The 23,106-nt window shown below is 47.5% G+C and overlaps 1 protein-coding gene across 1 annotated transcript in view; it reads left to right on the top strand.

Moving 5' to 3' along the window:
- snx2 (sorting nexin 2) overlaps window positions 1–23,106 on the top strand; it is a gene marked incomplete at its 5' end in the record, with an annotated part of 67,701 nt that overhangs the window by 27,272 nt on the left and 17,323 nt on the right. The window contains 8 exons of the mRNA XM_080499607.1: window positions 3,714–3,813; window positions 4,134–4,291; window positions 4,610–4,676; window positions 5,457–5,500; window positions 5,819–5,960; window positions 6,036–6,114; window positions 20,415–20,490; window positions 22,603–22,716. Of these exons, the coding sequence (XP_080355733.1) occupies window positions 3,714–3,813; window positions 4,134–4,291; window positions 4,610–4,676; window positions 5,457–5,500; window positions 5,819–5,960; window positions 6,036–6,114; window positions 20,415–20,490; window positions 22,603–22,716 (780 nt within the window). The remainder of the gene's footprint in view (window positions 1–3,713; window positions 3,814–4,133; window positions 4,292–4,609; window positions 4,677–5,456; window positions 5,501–5,818; window positions 5,961–6,035; window positions 6,115–20,414; window positions 20,491–22,602; window positions 22,717–23,106) is intronic.

Below are 23,106 nucleotides of genomic sequence, written 5' to 3'. Positions count from 1 at the left end.
AAGTTAAAATCCAGACAGCCATTCCAGGGGCCAGACTATTGAGTCTTTTAAACTCTCAGGTCACAGATTATTGAAATAGCAGAACAGATATATAGTCTCTCTCTGTGTGTGTGTGTGTGTGTGTGTGTGTGTGTGTGTGTGTGTGTGTGTGTGTGTGTGTGTGTGTGTGTGTGTGTGTGTGTGTGTGTGTGTGTGTGTGTGTGTGTGTGTGTGTGTGGTGTGTGTGTGTGTGTGTGTGTGTGTGTGTGTATGGGGGGGAGGTTGTGTGTGTGTGTGTATGGGGGGGAGGTTGTGTGTGTGTGTATGGAGGGGAGGTTGTGTGTGTGTGTGTGTGTGTGTGTGTGTGTATGGGGGGGAGGTTGTGTGTGTGTATGGTGGGGAGGTTGTGTGTGTGTGTGTATGGAGGGGAGGTTGTGTGTGTGTGTGTGTGTATGGGGGGGTTGTGTGTGTGTGTGTGTATGGGGGGGTTGTGTGTGTGTGTGTATGGGGGGGAGGTTGTGTGTGTGTGTATGGGGGGGTTGTGTGTGTGTGTGTGTGTGTGTGTGTGTGTGTGTATGGGGGGGTTGTGTGTGTGTGTGTATGGGGGGGGTTGTGTGTGTGTGTGTGTATGGAGGGGAGGTTGTGTGTGTGTGTGTGTATGGAGGGGAGGTTGTGTGTGTATGGAGGGGAGGTTGTGTGTGTGTATGGGGGGGAGGTTGTGTGTGTGTGTGTATGGGGGGGAGGTTGTGTGTGTGTGTGTATGGGGGGGAGGTTGTGTGTGTGTGTATGGAGGGGAGGTTGTGTGTGTGTGTGTGTGTGTGTGTGTGTATGGGGGGGAGGTTGTGTGTGTGTATGGTGGGGAGGTTGTGTGTGTGTGTGTATGGAGGGGAGGTTGTGTGTGTGTGTGTGTGTATGGGGGGGTTGTGTGTGTGTGTGTGTATGGGGGGGTTGTGTGTGTGTGTGTATGGGGGGGAGGTTGTGTGTGTGTGTATGGGGGGGTTGTGTGTGTGTGTGTGTGTGTGTGTGTGTGTGTATGGGGGGGTTGTGTGTGTGTGTGTATGGGGGGGGTTGTGTGTGTGTGTGTATGGGGGGGTTGTGTGTATGTGTGTGTATGGGGGGGTTGTGTGTGTGTGTGTATGGAGGGGAGGTTGTGTGTGTGTGTGTGTGTATGGGGGGGGTTGTGTGTGTGTGTGTGTATGGGGGGGTTGTGTGTGTGTGTGTATGGGGGGAGGTTGTGTGTGTGTGTATGGGGGGGTTGTGTGTGTGTGTGTGTGTGTGTGTGTGTGTGTGTATGGGGGGGTTGTGTGTGTGTGTGTATGGGGGGGTTGTGTGTGTGTGTGTATGGGGGGGGTTGTGTGTGTGTGTGTATGGGGGGGTTGTGTGTGTCAGTTTCTGGCAATTGTTCTGTTAAAATTCCTGATGACGAGAAGCTTTGTTTTTTTGTTTTTTTTAGTATTTACAGGGAGAAAAGGATGAAAGCAGGTCTATGAATGATTCATATTTCCAGCTCATATAATAATACATTATGAGACTAGTCTGAAATGTTTTTAGGATTGTGTTTGAGGAGTTATTTTTTTATGTTCTGACCTGTGTGTGTTCAATGTCAACGTATGTTTTGAAACTGTGGATAAGTTTGAATCTGTTTGAAACTAAAAGAAAAGACGCATCATGTGTCAGCAACAGGAAGCTGACAGTGAAGTAGGTTGCCCTGTTTTTTCAAACGTTGCATAACTTTAGTCTCTTTTAAACTTTGATTCAGTGAAATAATCCCCGTATGATGATGTAAAAGCCTTTTGTTTCAAAGGAGTGAAGAGTATTTACTGCTGTATTAAATCTGCACAGTCGGAAGGTACAGACTGGTAAAGTGACTGGAAGGTGTCGCGTCGCCTCAGGCGTGACGCATCCAAACACACAAAGTGTCTGCGGGGATCCGAACGGCTTCATCCAGAAAACAAGACTCCACATTAGGAAAGCAGCCAGACGACATCCAATGATATGTGTTGGACTGAGCACAGCTTGTGAAGTGGACCACAAAGGGTTAACGCTGTGGCACCAACCTGTGGCCGAGAGTCCGGAGCACAGAAATTGGTGTTGACCAGCCCTAACCTACTGATGCCAGCGAGCACCGGCCATGACGTGTTTGTCAACACAAACAACAAAAGTGGACTGCAGACTTTTCCTGACGTTTGTTCAGTTTAAAGGAAAAAAGAAGGGAAGGTTTGGATCCACTTTTCACGTTCCGACCTGCCAACACACGACACTGCCCGTCTCGGCTCGATGTGTGACATAATGACGTCGTGGCGTGATGATGGCGGCTCCCGTTGCCTAGCAACGAGGACTCTGGTCCTCCTGCTGCAGAGGAGAAACTGCTGCCGTCCCTCCAGGACTCTTTAGGGACACAATGACCAGCAGGCTGCTTCCTCTCCCACAGGAAGGATGGATGACACACACTTTTTTTTTAAACTCTTCTGTCCACATGTGGCCTCATTCTGCTTCCTTTATTTCATCCTGCACTGAACGTGTGACATAAGTTTTGAAAACAGCAGGATTTTTGTCTTTGATTGAAGGATATAATAAAGTCTCACTGAAAATGCTGGTTTCTTCAGGTTTGTGCACAAAGAAAACCAGCAGTGCACATAGTGAGTACAGTAACTACACCAGAACAGAGACCTCCTGTCTAATAAACATCTAAAGTATGTGATGTTCCTGAAAAAAGCCTAAAAAAAGAACTCTTAGAAACCAGACTTGTGTTTACCGTATTTTCCGCACTATAAGGCACCTAAATACCTCAAATTTTCTCAAAAGCTGCCAGTGCACCTTATAACCCAGTGCGCCTTATATATGGACGATTGTTCTACTCCAGACTGCTATTTGACAGTTGAACAACCAGAAGCTTTTATTTTGACAACTCTAACTCCACAACCGGATCTTCAGAGCGGACGAGACTCCACACAACACCTTCATCACTCATGGTTGCACACCAACATTCTAACAAACCAAAATAAACTAGATGAAATAATTACTCCCTAAACTGGGGAACAAAAACACATAAACACAATCAACACAACACCAAGCCCAACAACAACCCACAATAACCTCCAACAACACAAAACATGAATTTCCATCATGCCTTGCATCCTGAGCTCCTCAGTGCAGCCGATAGCTGCAATGAATTATGGGAGTTTCTGTTTGTGGTGTTTTAAATGCAATTATTGGGGGTTCTATTTGGTTTGTGGTGTCGGTAATAATTGTGTTGTGTTGTGTTTTTGTTGCTTAGTTCATGTAGTTTAGTTTATTAGCGGTAGTTGTAAGTTGTCAACCAGCAGTGCAGAAGGTTTTGTGTGTAGTGTCGTCCTGGCATAGGCTGCAGGTAGGACTATCAAAATAAAGTGTGTGCACCTCTCTGGGTGTTAGAATCAGTGGAAAATGTAACTTAATGGCTTTGAGCTATAAAGGTTATGACCACTGGTCTATTCCATGTGCCTTATAATGTGGTGTGCCTTATATATGAACAAAGTTGTCAATCAATGTAGGTGTGCCTTATAGTGTGGAAAATACGGTAATTGGGTGGAAAGGCCCTTTGAGGACTTTGATCTCAAACTTCAACTAGGACTGCATTTTATAATCTTATTCATTCTGACATGTCATTTAACTGTGTGTGTGTGTGTGTGTGTGTGTGTGTGTGTGTGTGTGTGTGTGTGTGTGTGTGTGTGTGTGTGTGTGTGTGTGTGTAGTCACAACTAGCCAGTTCACCTGCAGGAGGCGTCAGCACCAACTCAAACGGACCCAAACAAGACTCGCTGTTCGACGACGACCCAGAGGATCTGTTTGCAGGTGGACACTCACACACACACACACACACACACACACACACACACACACACACACACACACACACACACACACACACACACACACACACACACACACACACACACACACACACACACACACACACACACACACACACACACACACACACGCACACACACACTCCAATACACACCAAGACTGCTCAGTAGTTTTAACACACCTGTCACAACGGTTCTCTTGTGTGCGTGTGCGTGTGTGTGTGTGCGTGAGTGTGTGTGTGTGTGTGTGTGTGTGTGTGTGTGTGTGTGTGTGTGTGTGTGTGTGTGTGTGTGTGTGTGTAGAGGCCACAGAGGAGGTGTCCCTGGACAGTCCAGAGAGAGACGTGCTGCTGTCGGACGGCCCCTCGCCCGCCATCACCCCCATCACCCCTCCCACCTCCATCATCACGCCCCACCTCGGTCACCATGACGACATGTTCACACACTCCTCGTTCGACGAGGTGGGTCACACCCCTGGCGCTGCGCTGCACCACCTGGTCAGCACGTTTATCCTCATCCTCATCTTTAATGAGCGACGTGTTGAACAGCTCAGGTTCACTTTTCACAACCAACAACCAGTCGGCCTTTAGCAGAGGTACTGAACTCTAGCTTTAGTAAAAGACTTACAAAATAAAGCTGCACTTGGAGGAATTCATGCAGTATGAGAGCAGAACGGGGCCCAGGCCTGCTGAATCGGTGTAGTACTCTCAATACATCGAAGATCAAATATGTGGCGGCGTCTTTTAGCTGCTGTTGATGAATGTATGTCTGTGCTTCAGATGGAAGAGGAGGAAGGTGGTGACTCTTTCAACATCAACATATCAGTGTCCGACCCTGAGAAAGTTGGTGAGTTCAAACCTGTGAATCGAAATACACAGCCAGGCAGTGGAGTCTGTCATATCTCATGTAGTTCTATGAAGAAGCACTTGTGGAGCGGGACAGGAGTATTCACTGACGTGGAGGAGCTTCAGCAGTATTTTCACTTTTTTTTTAAAACAATATTCAAGCTGTTAAAACCACCTTCATATTTAACAACTTAAAGTTGAAATTCCCAGCAGATATTTATAAAAAAAAGCTTTTGCAATCAAGTTTTTGCTCATCCTGATCAATAGTCTTGCAAAATGATCCGTTTTATCAGAAACCTGTAACTTTTGTCAGATTGTAACTGAGTTTTAAAGAAAGGAGCAACAATTGAGTAGATATGCAGCTCATGGTAATGCAATAATTAGACATTTAGTTAAAGGCCAATAATGTAATCAATCATTTGGGTTAATATCATGTTAACATTTTCCAAAATCCTTTGAAAAGCCAATAATGTAACAATAGGACTGCAGGCCTATTTAAAAGGCTTTATTACATTTAAAATGACCAGTAATTATTACACCACCAGGGGCGTTTCTCCACACTCCCAACAGGAGCTCCACTGTAATGCTCTTTATTGGTGAATTTAAAGATGAATGCAAAGTGACAAACAGAAACCTCGAGAAATAAATAGGAAAACCAGAAACCAGTTGAACTGGTCTGACACCTCTTCATCCTGTTTGCACTGTTAACACTACTTGTGTGTGTGTGTGTGTGTGTGTGTGTGTGTGTGTGTGTGTGTGTGTGTGTGTGTGTGTGTTCCAGGTGATGGTATGAACGCATACATGGCCTATAAAGTGACCACTCAGGTGAGAAGCACAGCGTCTCAGATGTTTTGTGTGTAAATGAAACATTTGATTGAATATTCTTTCCTCTCCAGCTGAATTCACTGTGCAAGGAGCAGAGATATATTACAGTCAACACCACAGCAGAGATACAAACTATAAAGCAGCAAGCATTTAATTATTAATCCAACATTTATTTTTGTTTACACATTCTGAACATCATTTTTTTTTTTTTTTACACTATTAGTGAATTGTTAAAAGCTCCTGCATGTAGTTTGCATGTTATTAATCAGAGTCTTTAAAGAACTTTTAACTGTATTCTGTCGTTCTTCTTCTGCCCAGACCTCCATGTCCCTGTTCAAGCATAGCGAGTTTGTAGTAAAGCGACGGTTCAGTGATTTCCTGGGCCTGCACAGTAAACTGGCCTCCAAATACCTGCACATTGGGTACATCGTCCCTCCTGCCCCGGAGAAGAGCATTGTGGGTAAGGACAACTTCTGCACTGGCACAGCAGGGGTGTGTGTCGGCAGCTCCACAGTGAGCGTCTCCCCCTCCGCAGGGATGACCAAGGTGAAGGTGGGGAAGGAGGACCACTCGTCCAACGAGTTTGTGGAGAAGAGGAGGTCGGCTCTGGAAAGGTACGTGTCTTCTACTCTGATTACTCTGCACACTGCTCACTTCTGATCCAAGCTGTGTGGGAAACATCAACCTGGTGAGAAGTTTACAAAGGTTAAACCACAAGTATTAGATACATCGTAATCACTGCAGTCCTCTTTGTGTGTGTGTGTGTGTGTGTGTGTGTGTGTGTTGAGAATGCTGAGAGGAGGAAAAGGGGGCGGGGCTGACATTCCCCTGCCCTTTGCTCAGGCTGGTTGATTGACAGGAAGGTCAGTGAGTGACAGGTGATGGAGCTGAGGACTGCAGAATTCCACACTGATGGACGCACACACACACACACACACACACACACACACACACACACACACACACACACACACACACACACACACACACACACACACACACACACACACACACACACACACGTGGAGTTTTTTAAACTTTAGAACCACATTCTTCTCCATATGCCTGAGTTATGGTGTTCATATCAGCTGATCTGAGGGACGTTTCATCCTTAAATGACAAATTGTCTCAAAGAGAACAAACACATTTTGAATCCTCCTGCAATTATTAGAACTATGAAGAAACACCTCTTTTTATTGGACTGAACCTGAAGAACCGACTGTTTTAAGCCCCGTTTCCACCACACAAACAGTACAGGATAGACCAGTACAGTCCGTTCTGGTTCAGGGTTCCACCACACAAACAGTACAGGATAGACCAGTACAGTCCGTTCTGGTTCAGGGTTCCACCACACAAACAGTACAGGATAGACCAGTACAGTCCGTTCTGGTTCAGGGTTCCACCACACAAACAGTACAGGATAGACCGGTACAGTCCGTTCTGGTTCAGGGTTCCACCACACAAACAGTACAGGGTAGACCAGTACAGTCCGTTCTGGTTCAGGGTTCCACCACACAAACAGTACAGGATAGACCAGTACAGTCCGTTCTGGTTCAGGGTTCCACCACACAAACAGTACAGGATAGACCGGTACAGTCCGTTCTGGTTCAGGGTTCCACCACACAAACAGTACAGGATAGACCGGTACAGTCCGTTCTGGTTCAGGGTTCCACCACACAAACAGTACAGGATAGACCGGTACAGTCCGTTCTGGTTCAGGGTTCCACCACACAAACAGTACAGGGTAGACCGGTACAGTCCGTTCTGGTTCAGGGTTCCACCACACAAACAGTACAGGATAGACCGGTACAGTCCGTTCTGGTTCAGGGTTCCACCACACAAACAGTACAGGATAGACCGGTACAGTCCGTTCTGGTTCAGGGTTCCACCACACAAACAGTACAGGGTAGACCGGTACAGTCCGTTCTGGTTCAGGGTTCCACCACACAAACAGTACAGGATAGACCGGTACAGTCCGTTCTGGTTCAGGGTTCCACCACACAAACAGTACAGGATAGACCAGTACAGTCCGTTCTGGTTCAGGGTTCCACCACACAAACAGTACAGGATAGACCAGTACAGTCCGTTCTGGTTCAGGGTTCCACCACACAAACAGTACAGGATAGACCAGTACAGTCCGTTCTGGTTCAGGTTTCCACCACACAAACAGTACAGGATAGACCAGTACAGTCCGTTCTGGTTCAGGGTTCCACCACACAAACAGTACAGGATAGACCAGTACAGTCCGTTCTGGTTCAGGTTTCCACCACACAAACAGTACAGGATAGACCAGTACAGTCCGTTCTGGTTCAGGTTTCCACCACACAAACAGTACAGGATAGACCAGTACAGTCCGTTCTGGTTCAGGGTTCCACCACACAAACAGTACAGGATAGACCAGTACAGTCCGTTCTGGTTCAGGTTTCCACCACACAAACAGTACAGGATAGACCAGTACAGTCCGTTCTGGTTCAGGGTTCCACCACACAAACAGTACAGGATAGACCAGTACAGTCCGTTCTGGTTCAGGTTTCCACCACACAAACAGTGCAGGATAGACCAGTACAGTCCGTTCTGGTTCAGGGTTCCACCACACAAACAGTACAGGATAGACCAGTACAGTCCGTTCTGGTTCAGGGTTCCACCACACAAACAGTACAGGATAGACCAGTACAGTCCGTTCTGGTTCAGGTTTCCACCACACAAACAGTACAGGATAGACCAGTACAGTCCGTTCTGGTTCAGGGTTCCACCACACAAACAGTACAGGATAGACCAGTACAGTCCGTTCTGGTTCAGGTTTCCACCACACAAACAGTACAGGATAGACCAGTACAGTCCGTTCTGGTTCAGGGTTCCACCACACAAACAGTACAGGATAGACCAGTACAGTCCGTTCTGGTTCAGGGTTCCACCACACAAACAGTACAGGATAGACCAGTACAGTCCGTTCTGGTTCAGGGTTCCACCACACAAACAGTACAGGATAGACCAGTACAGTCCGTTCTGGTTCAGGGTTCCACCACACAAACAGTACAGGATAGACCAGTACAGTCCGTTCTGGTTCAGGGTTCCACCACACAAACAGTACAGGATAGACCGGTACAGTCCGTTCTGGTTCAGGGTTCCACCACACAAACAGTACAGGATAGACCGGTACAGTCCGTTCTGGTTCAGGGTTCCACCACACAAACAGTACAGGATAGACCGGTACAGTCCGTTCTGGTTCAGGGTTCCACCACACAAACAGTACAGGGTAGACCGGTACAGTCCGTTCTGGTTCAGGGTTCCACCACACAAACAGTACAGGATAGACCGGTACAGTCCGTTCTGGTTCAGGGTTCCACCACACAAACAGTACAGGATAGACCGGTACAGTCCGTTCTGGTTCAGGGTTCCACCACACAAACAGTACAGGGTAGACCGGTACAGTCCGTTCTGGTTCAGGGTTCCACCACACAAACAGTACAGGATAGACCGGTACAGTCCGTTCTGGTTCAGGGTTCCACCACACAAACAGTACAGGATAGACCAGTACAGTCCGTTCTGGTTCAGGGTTCCACCACACAAACAGTACAGGATAGACCAGTACAGTCCGTTCTGGTTCAGGGTTCCACCACACAAACAGTACAGGATAGACCAGTACAGTCCGTTCTGGTTCAGGTTTCCACCACACAAACAGTACAGGATAGACCAGTACAGTCCGTTCTGGTTCAGGGTTCCACCACACAAACAGTACAGGATAGACCAGTACAGTCCGTTCTGGTTCAGGTTTCCACCACACAAACAGTACAGGATAGACCAGTACAGTCCGTTCTGGTTCAGGTTTCCACCACACAAACAGTACAGGATAGACCAGTACAGTCCGTTCTGGTTCAGGGTTCCACCACACAAACAGTACAGGATAGACCAGTACAGTCCGTTCTGGTTCAGGTTTCCACCACACAAACAGTACAGGATAGACCAGTACAGTCCGTTCTGGTTCAGGGTTCCACCACACAAACAGTACAGGATAGACCAGTACAGTCCGTTCTGGTTCAGGTTTCCACCACACAAACAGTGCAGGATAGACCAGTACAGTCCGTTCTGGTTCAGGGTTCCACCACACAAACAGTACAGGATAGACCAGTACAGTCCGTTCTGGTTCAGGGTTCCACCACACAAACAGTACAGGATAGACCAGTACAGTCCGTTCTGGTTCAGGTTTCCACCACACAAACAGTACAGGATAGACCAGTACAGTCCGTTCTGGTTCAGGGTTCCACCACACAAACAGTACAGGATAGACCAGTACAGTCCGTTCTGGTTCAGGTTTCCACCACACAAACAGTGCAGGATAGACCAGTACAGTCCGTTCTGGTTCAGGGTTCCACCACACAAACAGTGCAGGATAGACCAGTACAGTCCGTTCTGGTTCAGGTTTCCACCACACAAACAGTACAGGATAGACCGGTACAGTCCGTTCTGGTTCAGGGTTCCACCACACAAACAGTGCAGGATAGACCAGTACAGTCCGTTCTGGTTCAGGTTTCCACCACACAAACAGTACAGGATAGACCAGTACAGTCCGTTCTGGTTCAGGGTTCCACCACACAAACAGTACAGGATAGACCAGTACAGTCCGTTCTGGTTCAGGGTTCCACCACACAAACAGTGCAGGATAGACCAGTACAGTCCGTTCTGGTTCAGGTTTCCACCACACAAACAGTACAGGATAGACCAGTACAGTCCGTTCTGGTTCAAGTTTCCACCACACAAACAGTGCAGGATAGACCAGTACAGTCCGTTCTGGTTCAAGTTTCCACCACACAAACAGTGCAGGATAGACCAGTACAGTCCGTTCTGGTTCAGGTTTCCACCACACAAACAGTACAGGATAGACCGGTACAGTCCGTTCTGGTTCAGGGTTCCACCACACAAACAGTGCAGGATAGACCAGTACAGTCCGTTCTGGTTCAGGTTTCCACCACACAAACAGTACAGGATAGACCAGTACAGTCCGTTCTGGTTCAGGGTTCCACCACACAAACAGTACAGGATAGACCAGTACAGTCCGTTCTGGTTCAGGGTTCCACCACACAAACAGTACAGGATAGACCAGTACAGTCCGTTCTGGTTCAGGGTTCCACCACACAAACAGTACAGGATAGACCAGTACAGTCCGTTCTGGTTCAGGGTTCCACCACACAAACAGTACAGGATAGACCAGTACAGTCCGTTCTGGTTCAGGGTTCCACCACACAAACAGTACAGGATAGACCAGTACAGTCCGTTCTGGTTCAGGTTTCCACCACACAAACAGTACAGGATAGACCGGTACAGTCCGTTCTGGTTCAGGGTTCCACCACACAAACAGTGCAGGATAGACCAGTACAGTCCGTTCTGGTTCAGGTTTCCACCACACAAACAGTACAGGATAGACCAGTACAGTCCGTTCTGGTTCAGGGTTCCACCACACAAACAGTACAGGATAGACCAGTACAGTCCGTTCTGGTTCAGGGTTCCACCACACAAACAGTACAGGATAGACCAGTACAGTCCGTTCTGGTTCAGGGTTCCACCACACAAACAGTACAGGATAGACCAGTACAGTCCGTTCTGGTTCAGGGTTCCACCACACAAACAGTACAGGATAGACCAGTACAGTCCGTTCTGGTTCAGGTTTCCACCACACAAACAGTACAGGATAGACCGGTACAGTCCGTTCTGGTTCAGGGTTCCACCACACAAACAGTGCAGGATAGACCAGTACAGTCCGTTCTGGTTCAGGTTTCCACCACACAAACAGTACAGGATAGACCAGTACAGTCCGTTCTGGTTCAGGGTTCCACCACACAAACAGTACAGGATAGACCAGTACAGTCCGTTCTGGTTCAGGGTTCCACCACACAAACAGTGCAGGATAGACCAGTACAGTCCGTTCTGGTTCAGGTTTCCACCACACAAACAGTACAGGATAGACCAGTACAGTCCGTTCTGGTTCAGGGTTCCACCACACAAACAGTGCAGGATAGACCAGTACAGTCCGTTCTGGTTCAGGGTTCCACCACACAAACAGTACAGGATAGACCAGTACAGTCCGTTCTGGTTCAGGTTTCCACCACACAAACAGTACAGGATAGACCAGTACAGTCCGTTCTGGTTCAGGGTTCCACCACACAAACAGTACAGGATAGACCAGTACAGTCCGTTCTGGTTCAGGGTTCCACCACACAAACAGTACAGGATAGACCAGTACAGTCCGTTCTGGTTCAGGGTTCCACCACACAAACAGTACAGGATAGACCAGTACAGTCCGTTCTGGTTCAGGGTTCCACCACACAAACAGTACAGGAGAGACCAGTACAGTCCGTTCTGGTTCAGGGTTCCACCACACAAACAGTACAGGATAGACCAGTACAGTCCGTTCTGGTTCAGGGTTCCACCACACAAACAGTACAGGATAGACCAGTACAGTCCGTTCTGGTTCAGGGTTCCACCACACAAACAGTGCAGGATAGACCGGTACAGTCCGTTCTGGTTCAGGTTTCCACCACACAAACAGTACAGGATAGACCAGTACAGTCCGTTCTGGTTCAGGGTTCCACCACACAAACAGTACAGGATAGACCAGTACAGTCCGTTCTGGTTCAGGTTTCCACCACACAAACAGTACAGGATAGACCAGTACAGTCCGTTCTGGTTCAGGGTTCCACCACACAAACAGTGCAGGATAGACCAGTACAGTCCGTTCTGGTTCAGGGTTCCACCACACAAACAGTACAGGATAGACCAGTACAGTCCATTCTGGTTCAGGGTTCCACCACACAAACAGTGCAGGATAGACCAGTACAGTCCGTTCTGGTTCAGGGTTCCACCACACAAACAGTACAGGATAGACCGGTACAGTCCGTTCTGGTTCAGGGTTCCACCACACAAACAGTACAGGATAGACCAGTACAGTCCGTTCTGGTTCAGGTTTCCACCACACAAACAGTACAGGATAGACCGGTACAGTCCGTTCTGGTTCAGGGTTCCACCACACAAACAGTACAGGATAGACCGGTACAGTCCGTTCTGGTTCAGGGTTCCACCACACAAACAGTACAGGATAGACCGGTACAGTCCGTTCTGGTTCAGGGTTCCACCGCAAGAATGAGTGATTTTCCTGAAACAGCCTCTCCAGAGGTGGTGGTTTTTCTGTTCCCCCTCCATGGACTGGGTCTGGGTTTGAGGAGCCGTCTGCTGATTGCTCAGTGACTCGCTCCACGCCCTCAATGTGTTAATGTGTGGGCAGGATGGATCCTCTGCTGTTGCACTGGTTGTTGTATTTCTTTGCTGCACAACTTTTGTGTTGGTGGTGAAAGAGCAGAGGTGACGCCGGGGAGACGGGGCTCGGGAGCAGACGCTACGAGGAGCGCCGGGGTCGTCTTTGATGGCCTCCGTGCTTCTGCTCAGGCGCGGAGGTTGGAGCGCTCACATCCAGTGGCGCCGACCTCTGGAGTGGTGGAGAGCTGGCGCCACTGGATGTGACCGTGGGAGGTGGCCGGTGCCGCTGGACGTGGCTGCCTCGGCTTCCGCGTTTGGCGTTTGGCGCTCGGCGCTTGGCGCGGTGCGGGGACGGACCTCGGTGCTCGGCTCAGCTCCCGTGTCCCGGCACGGCGCCCCGGCTCGGCTCTGTGCTCGCCGGGGCGCTCGGGTGCTTCGCTCTCTCGGGACCAACACGGAAGTTGGGGCTGCAGCTCTGTGGCTGCAAAAAATAATAGTTAACCAAACAACTAGTGCAATGTGGAGGATGTAAACAACAACAACAACAGAGGATTCATAAGATCCAGATCCGCCTCCAGGCTGAGACGACTGTTGTGACGTCACATATCTGAGGAGCTCTAAGCCCCGCCTACTTTTTAACCTACTTTCTGAAGTGGGAACGGGTACCGGATTTACCGTCCTGTTCTGTAAGGCTCCGTTCCGTCCCTGCACTTCTTGTGCGGTGGAAACACGCCATTAGTGAACTGAGCCAGAACAAATGACTCTTTTAATCCTGCTTTCCACTGCGCAGAATAGGACCCAGAGCGCAGCGGAGTATGTAAACAACAACAGAGGATTCGTACGGCCGATGAGATGTTTAGAAATTGCAGGCTTGTCGACAGTGACAGAAATCACTGGCTCATCAGCAGACGGCTGCGTTTTGCTCCTCCTTATCGGACCTGTTCTGTAGTGCTGGTTACCCTGGGAAAGGTGGCGAGAAATAATAACGGTTGGGTACTGTACGTTGGGTACTGTACGTTGGGTACGGTACGTTGGGTACGGTACGTTGGGTACGGTACGTTGGGTACCATCCTCAACTTCTGTCAGGGGAAATGTACTAAAACGCGAACCGTACTGGCACCTACTGCACAGTGGAAACGAGGCTTGTGTGAATTTGAGCCAGAAGAACCGACTCTTTTAGTGAACTGAGCAAGTTGAACTGACTCTTTTAGTGAACTGAGCCAGAAGAACCGACTCTTTTAGTGAACTGAGCAAGTTGAACTGACTCTATTGGTGAACTGAGGCAGTTGAATTGACTCTTTTAGTGATCTTGGCCAGAAGAACCAACTCTTTTAATGATCTGAGCCAGAAGAACCAACTCTTTTAATGATCTGAGCCAGAAGAACCAACTCTTTTAATGATCTGAGCCAGAAGAACCGACTCCATGTTATTTAAGGAGTTTGGTGTGATCTGTGATCAGAAGAATATCAGTGATGTTTGTGAAAGTAGCTGCTTCAGCCTGTCCAGGGCTGGACATTAGGTCTGGACATTAAGGCTGGACATTAAGGCTCTACATTAGGTCTGGACATTAAGGCTGGACATTAGGTCTGGACATTAAGGCTGGACATTAAGGCTCTACATTAGGTCTGGACATTAAGGCTGGACATTAAGGCTGGACATTAAGGCTGGACATTAGGTCTAGACATTAAGGCTGGACATTAAGGCTGGACATTAAGGCTGGACATTAGGTCTGGACATTAAGGCTGGACGTTGAGGCTGGACATTAAGGCTGGACATTAAGGCTGGACATTAAGGCTCTACATTAGGTCTGGACATTAAGGCTGGACATTAAGGCTGGACATTAAGGCTGGACATTAGGTCTAGACATTAAGGCTGGACATTAAGGCTGGACATTAAGGCTGGACATTAGGTCTGGACATTAAGGCTGGACATTAAGGCTGGACATTAGGTCTAGACATTAAGGCTGGACATTAGGTCTGGACATTAAGGCTGGACATTAAGGCTCTACATTAGGTCTGGACATTAAGGCTGGACATTAAGGCTGGACATTAGGTCTGGACATTAAGGCTGGACATTAAGGCTGGACATTAAGGCTGGACATTAGGTCTAGACATTAAGGCTGGACATTAAGGCTGGACATTAAGGCTGGACATTAGGTCTGGACATTAAGGCTGGACGTTGAGGCTGGACATTAAGGCTGGACATTAAGGCTGGACGTTAAGGCTGGACATTAAGACTCGACGTTAAGGCTGGACATTAAGGCTGGACATTAGGCTGGACATTAAGACTCGACGTTAAGGCTGGACATTAAGACTCGACGTTAAAGCTGGACATTAAGGCTGGACATTAAGGCTGGACATTAAGACTCGACGTTAAGGCTGGACATTAAGGCTGGACGTTAAGGCTGGACGTTAAGGCTGGACGTTAAGGCTGGATGTTAAGGCTGGACATCAAGACTCGACGTTAAGGCTGGACATTAAGGCTGGACGTTAAGGCTGGACGTTAAGGCTGGACATTAAGGCTGGACATCAAGACTCGACGTTAAGGCTGGACATTAAGGCTGGACGTTAAGGCTGGACGTTAAGGCTGGACATCAAGACTCGACGTTAAGGCTGGACGTTAAGGCTGGACGTTAAGGCTGGATGTTAAGGCTGGACATTAAGGCTGGACATTAAGGCTGGATATTGAGGCTGGACATTAAGGCTGGACATGAAGGCTGGACGCTAAGGCTGGACGTTAAGGCTGGACATTAAGGCTGGACATTGAGGCTGGACACTAAGGCTGGACAATAGGTCTGGACATTAAGGCTGGACATTAAGGCTGGACATTAAGGCTGGACATTAAGACTCGACGTTAAAGCTGGACATTAAGGCTGGACATTAAGGCTGGACATTAAGACTCGACGTTAAGGCTGGACATTGAGGCTGGACATTGAGGCTGGACATTGAGGCTGGACGTTAAGGCTGGACATTAAGGCTGGACGTACAGGCTGGACATTGAGGCTGGACGTTGAGGCTGGACATTAAGGCTGGATATTGAGGCTGGACATTAAGGCTGGACATGAAGGCTGGACGTTAAGGCTGGACGTTAAGGCTGGACATTAAGGCTGGACATTGAGGCTGGACACTAAGGCTGGACAATAGGTCTGGACATTAAGGCTGGACATTAAGGCTGGACATTAAGGCTGGACGTTAAGGCTGGACATTAAGACTCTACGTTAAGGCTGGACATTGAGGCTGGACGTTGAGGCTGGACATTAAGGCTGGACATTAAGACTCGACGTTAAGGCTGGACATTAAGGCTGGACGTTGAGGCTGGACATTAAGGCTGGACGTTAAGGCTGGACATTAAGACTCTACGTTAAGGCTGGACATTGAGGCTGGACATTAAGACTCAACGTTAAGGCTGGACATTGAGGCTGGACGTTAAGGCTGGACATTAAGGCTAGACATTAAGGCTGGACATACAGGCTGGACATTGAGGCTGGACGTTGAGGCTGGACGTTAAGGCTGGACATTAAGGCTGGACATTAAGGCTGGACGTTAAGGCTGGACATTGAGGCTGGACATTAAGGCTGGACATTAAGGCTGGACGTTAAGGCTGGACATTGAGGCTGGACATTGAGGCTGGACGTTGAGGCTGGACATTAAGGCTGGACATTAAGGCTGGACATTAAGACTCAACGTTAAGGCTGGACATTAAGGCTGGACATTAAGGCTGGACATTAAGGCTGGACGTTAAGGCTGGACATTAAGGCTGGACGTTAAGGCTGGACGTTAAGGCTGGATGTTAAGGCTGGACATCAAGACTCGACGTTAAGGCTGGACATTAAGGCTGGACGTTAAGGCTGGACGTTAAGGCTGGACATTAAGGCTGGACATCAAGACTCGACGTTAAGGCTGGACATTAAGGCTGGACGTTGAGGCTGGACATTAAGGTTGGACATTAAGGCTGGACGTTAAGGCTGGACATTAAGACTCTACGTTAAGGCTGGACATTGAGGCTGGACATTAAGGCTGGACATTAAGACTCAACGTTAAGGCTGGACATTAAGACTCGACGTTAAAGCTGGACATTAAGGCTGGACATTAAGGCTGGACATTAAGACTCGACGTTAAGGCTGGACATTGAGGCTGGACATTGAGGCTGGACGTTAAGGCTGGACATTGAGGCTGGACGTTAAGGCTGGACGTTAAGGCTGGACATTAAGACTCTACGTTAAGGCTGGACATTGAGGCTGGACATTAAGGCTGGACATTAAGACTCAACGTTAAGGCTGGACATTAAGACTCGACGTTAAAGCTGGACATTAAGGCTGGACATTAAGGCTGGACATTAAGACTCGACGTTAAGGCTGGACATTGAGGCTGGACATTGAGGCTGGACATTGAGGCTGGACGTTAAGGCTGGACATTAAGGCTGGACGTACAGGCTGGACATTGAGGCTGGACGTTGAGGCTGGACATTAAGGCTGGATATTGAGGCTGGACATTAAGGCTGGACATGAAGGCTGGACGTTAAGGCTGGACGTTAAGGCTGGACATTAAGGCTGGACGTTGAGGCTGGACATTAAGGCTGGACATTAAGACTCGACGTTAAGGCTGGACATTAAGGCTGGACGTTGAGGCTGGACATTAAGGCTGGACGTTAAGGCTGGACATTAAGACTCTACGTTAAGGCTGGACATTGAGGCTGGACATTAAGACTCAACGTTAAGGCTGGACATTGAGGCTGGACGTTAAGGCTGGACATTAAGGCTAGACATTAAGGCTGGACATACAGGCTGGACATTGAGGCTGGACGTTGAGGCTGGACGTTAAGGCTGGACATTAAGGCTGGACATTAAGGCTGGACGTTAAGGCTGGACATTGAGGCTGGACATTAAGGCTGGACATTAAGGCTGGACGTTAAGGCTGGACATTGAGGCTGGACATTGAGGCTGGACGTTGAGGCTGGACATTAAGGCTGGACATTAAGGCTGGACATTAAGACTCAACGTTAAGGCTGGACATTAAGGCTGGACATTAAGGCTGGACATTAAGGCTGGACGTTAAGGCTGGACATTAAGGCTGGACGTTAAGGCTGGACGTTAAGGCTGGATGTTAAGGCTGGACATCAAGACTCGACGTTAAGGCTGGACATTAAGGCTGGACGTTAAGGCTGGACGTTAAGGCTGGACATTAAGGCTGGACATCAAGACTCGACGTTAAGGCTGGACATTAAGGCTGGACGTTGAGGCTGGACATTAAGGTTGGACATTAAGGCTGGACGTTAAGGCTGGACATTAAGACTCTACGTTAAGGCTGGACATTGAGGCTGGACATTAAGGCTGGACATTAAGACTCAACGTTAAGGCTGGACATTAAGACTCGACGTTAAAGCTGGACATTAAGGCTGGACATTAAGGCTGGACATTAAGACTCGACGTTAAGGCTGGACATTAAGGCTGGACATTGAGGCTGGACATTGAGGCTGGACGTTAAGGCTGGACATTAAGGCTGGACGTACAGGCTGGACATTGAGGCTGGACGTTGAGGCTGGACATTAAGGCTGGATATTGAGGCTGGACATTAAGGCTGGACATGAAGGCTGGACGTTAAGGCTGGACGTTAAGGCTGGACATTAAGGCTGGACATTGAGGCTGGACACTAAGGCTGGACAATAGGTCTGGACATTAAGGCTGGACATTAAGGCTGGACATTAAGGCTGGACGTTAAGGCTGGACATTAAGACTCTACGTTAAGGCTGGACATTGAGGCTGGACGTTGAGGCTGGACATTAAGGCTGGACATTAAGACTCGACGTTAAGGCTGGACATTAAGGCTGGACATTAAGGCTGGACGTTAAGGCTGGACATTAAGACTCTACGTTAAGGCTGGACATTGAGGCTGGACATTAAGACTCGACGTTAAGGCTGGACATTGAGGCTGGACGTTAAGGCTGGACATTAAGGCTAGACATTAAGGCTGGACGTACAGGCTGGACATTGAGGCTGGACGTTGAGGCTGGACGTTAAGGCTGGACATTAAGGCTGGACATTAAGGCTGGACGTTAAGGCTGGACATTGAGGCTGGACATTAAGGCTGGACATTAAGGCTGGACGTTAAGGCTGGACATTGAGGCTGGACATTGAGGCTGGACGTTGAGGCTGGACATTAAGGCTGGACATTAAGGCTGGACATTAAGACTCAACGTTAAGGCTGGACATTAAGGCTGGACATTAAGGCTGGACATTAAGGCTGGACGTTAAGGCTGGACATTAAGGCTGGACGTTAAGGCTGGACGTTAAGGCTGGATGTTAAGGCTGGACATCAAGACTCGACGTTAAGGCTGGACATTAAGGCTGGACGTTAAGGCTGGACGTTAAGGCTGGACATTAAGGCTGGACATCAAGACTCGACGTTAAGGCTGGACATTAAGGCTGGACGTTAAGGCTGGACGTTAAGGCTGGACATCAAGACTCGACGTTAAGGCTGGACGTTAAGGCTGGACGTTAAGGCTGGATGTTAAGGCTGGACATTAAGGCTGGACGTTAAGGCTGGACGTTAAGGCTGGACGTTAAGGTTTCCCTGAACGCCCGGGGCTTTGCTCAGGAAAGTGAATCATCAAACTAGCTTGCCCTAAAGGTCTCGTGGTATTTTGGCGATATTTTTGACGTTTTTTCGTCAAAAATCACTTGGTATCACCAACGGGTCACCCCACATCAGGACCCATTTGTCGCTCGAGAGCACGACCACGTGATTCTCACGTAAATCAGATGATAGCGTGGGAAATGCTTGGCGCCGGCCGCTATTTCCTTCCCGGTCCGTGTTCCTCCTTCTGGTCAGTGACGCTGCGTCTTACCTGGGAAACGTTCTGATTGGATAGCGTCACGTAATTCCTCGGGAATCCGTCGAACTTCGGAGTCAGGGGAAACGCCTCGCCGTCCGACTTTTTGAATTTTTCACTTCCATAAACATTTAGATCGTCACCAGAACGTATTAACTCACTCGAATTCAACACATAAAAAACACCTTGAACTAAAACAACGTATTTTTGACCATTTTTCTTTTCTAATCCCGAAGTTTCAGAACTTTTTATGGTTCAGAACAAAGTTGAGTGAGCAGGCAGAGGAGCAGGGACAGGATTGTATTTGTTAATATAATAAAAATACATGACACATTTACCATGCCATTAAATAAATGTACATGGATAGAAAGTGACTAATAGAATAAATAAGGTATGGCAGTAGGTAGTAGTATGGCAGTAGGGTGTGACCGCTCCAGTCTAAATAATATCACATTTATTTCAGACCAACACAACAAAAAGCTGCTTTTATTATACATATTATTATTATAGTATACATATTATATGTTTATTGGAGGCCGGTTGGCTGTGGGCATTAATTCAACTCTGGGATTTTTGCTGTGAAGAACAAAGTTAAAATATAGATTATTATTCCTTCAGATTGAAGAGCATAATGAGAGACGCCTTCCCTGGGTTTCATTGAGAAATCTTGATTATTAAAGAAACTACAAGTGTTTTGAAGTAAAAAGTTACGTTGGTGGAATTCAGACATTACCCGAGTTATACATTTATAACTCGAGTCTCGGACTGGCGTTAAGATCGAACCCTGTGTGTGTGTGTGTGTGTGTGTGTGTGTGTGTGTGCGTGTCCTTTTCTTCAGGTATCTGATGAGGACAGTGAAACATCCCATCCTGCTGAAGGATCCTGATGTCCTGCAGTTCCTGGAGAGCTCAGAGGTGAAACTTCACATTTCATTCTTATTATTGTTCTATCAGATCGCGGTGGCGGATTCAATCGAGCAGAGAAATGTTTATTTCTCTCACAGCTGCACTGGACGTTTGGATGCGCTGACACCAACTATTACATTTCACCGAAATATCAAGAATCTATCTGCAGATTTCACTGAAAAATCACAAATCATCATCTTTGGATTAAGTTTATTCTTCATTTCAATAATGTGAAAACCTCCCAGAACTTGTGTGAAAGGTTTCCTCCCTCCTCATTGGGCTTCAATAACGGTAATTAATTATAAAACCTTGTGGTGTTCCTCGATGATGTCTGTGTCGTGTGAACAAGCGACGGTTCCAGAGGTGAACAACCTACGAGCAGTAACTGGCCTGTGCATGGCTTTTCAAACTAAAAATTATAAAGAAGACCTGTTTTGTTTTTTTGTTGTTGTGAGGACTGAACTTGTGTTTCTTGTTTGTTGGCTAAAAACTAAAAATCCGACGACCAAAATACAGAGAAGAAAATCATTTTCCCAAAAAGTCTGAGCTGACTGTGAGATGTTTAACAAAAAAAAGATCCATGAAGTTATTTTCAAGCAAACAGCTATATGTTTTAGTTTCACATTCTTTACTCTCATAATAGTTTTTTTTTCACTCAGTTGTTGATTTCAATTTCGTAAAAGACTAAATGCAAATAAGAATTCTAGAATCCAGATCTTTTTATTCAAAGATTGGTTATTTTTTTTAATGACATCTACATCATTCAGGTGTTTTTGTTCATATGTTCATGTTCAGTAGACGTTGTGCTCTGAACAATACGAGCCTCTCAGGAGGTCGTTTTCTGACTTGTTTGTGTTCAGTGTGCGGTTTGGCCACTGGGGGGCGCCATTGAACCAGCCTGCACTCTTGTTTCGTTAGGGGTTGGGTTTGTTTGGGAGCAGCACTGCAGGGGGGCTGTGGTCTCTCCTGGGGATCCGTGAAATCTGTTTTTCAGATCTGGAATTAATCTGCTGAATATAGCACAAAATCCAATCGGCTTGTTTTTCTCCACAAAGCGGAGAAACGTCCTGGGCGAGGTCAAACCCTCACCTCTGACAAGTGCCCTGGGCTCTGGGGGGCTGATTGTCCACTTTCAGTAAATCTGCTGCAACATTTCAAAGTGCTGCTGCACAGACAACTGAAACACAACAAATGGCTTCGTCAATCTAACGGGGGGGGGCGCGCGGGGGGGAGGTTGGGATGAAGCTGTAATTGAAATCTCTTGCCTTCCCTCCTCACCACCTCCTGCTGCCTCTGCTCATTTACCCCGTCACTCCTCCATGAGGGGACCCGGCCTCTTACCACTCTTATTGAATTAGATTGGTGAGCAGGGGGGCGGGGGTGGGGGGGGGGGGGGTCACAGGTAAACCTCCCACGTCCGGGGAGGAAAGTAAACTTTTCCCAAAATGAAGAAAAATGAGCTTGTTTCCAGACGGACGTTAGGTGTTTTCACTCCTACACTGGGGAGGGAGGGAGGGAGGGGGAGGGAGAGAGAGAGAGAGAGAGAGAGAGAGAGAGAGAGAGAGAGAGAGAGAGAGAGAACAGTAGTGATTGAGTTAGAAAGAAAGAAAGACAAAGAAAGCCACAAAAACCAAATAAAGCAGTAAAATATGGATTCCATTCACTGCAGGGAAATATTGTAAAAAACAAGACGACAATGTCCAGTTGTTTATTATTTTAGTGAACTCTCTGGCAGCACAACACAGCGAGACGTCCTGAACTGTGTCCAATATTTATTTTTATATGATACAAAAGTGGAACAAAAACCTTTGAGCTTCATTTGTTTCTCCAGATTCTAAAACTTTCATAAAGTTCCGCAGGCTCGTTTTCTCCTTCATGGTTTAGCTTTGATGCTAATGCTAGCAGTGATTGTGTCTTGGCGGAAAGTTTCCGCGCTGCTGATGTCCCCGAAAGGTGTCCACCAGAGGAACAAGTTCACATTTTGATTCTGACACAATGTCTTTTCTCTTGAGATCTCAATGCAACCTACAGTCAGACCAAGTCTGTTGTTCTACCTGTTTCCACTGTGGAATTCCCAGGTTCCTGTGGTTGTGATGGCTTCCCTGTTCTTTCCCTGTGCAGCTGCCGCGGGCCGTCAGCACTCAGGCCCTGAGCAGTGCCGGACTCCTCCGGATGGTCAACAAGGCGGCCGACGCCGTCAACAAGATGACCATCAAGATGAACGAGTCTGACGCCGTGAGTGGAGGAGGAAGAGTCGAGAAGAAGTGGAGGGACACTAAGATAGGAAGCTAGAACTGAAGAAGAATGATGACGTAATGAAGTACATCTACTGATAGATATCTGAAAAGATAGAAGAAGAGAGAGAAACAAAGAGGACGTTAATGAGAAACAGGAAATACAGGATGAGGGAGGAAGAGGATTAGAGCGCTCAAAAATCCAGCAAACAGTTGTGAACAAATGAAGGTGAAATCTTGGTCTGCAACTAACGATTATTTTAATAATCGATTAATCGGTCGATACTTTTTTCGATGAATCGGTTAAAAAACCCATTACAAATTGTTGGACGAGTTGATATTGAATGAACCAAACATCAAATATGTGATGATTATTTAAAAGCACATCACT

This window comes from Blennius ocellaris, assembly GCF_963422515.1.
Source record: "Blennius ocellaris genome assembly, chromosome: 7".
Taxonomy (NCBI): domain Eukaryota; kingdom Metazoa; phylum Chordata; class Actinopteri; order Blenniiformes; family Blenniidae; genus Blennius; species Blennius ocellaris.
Note: the sequence above shows the minus strand (reverse complement) of the source record. Positions and strands in the feature narration are given on the sequence as shown.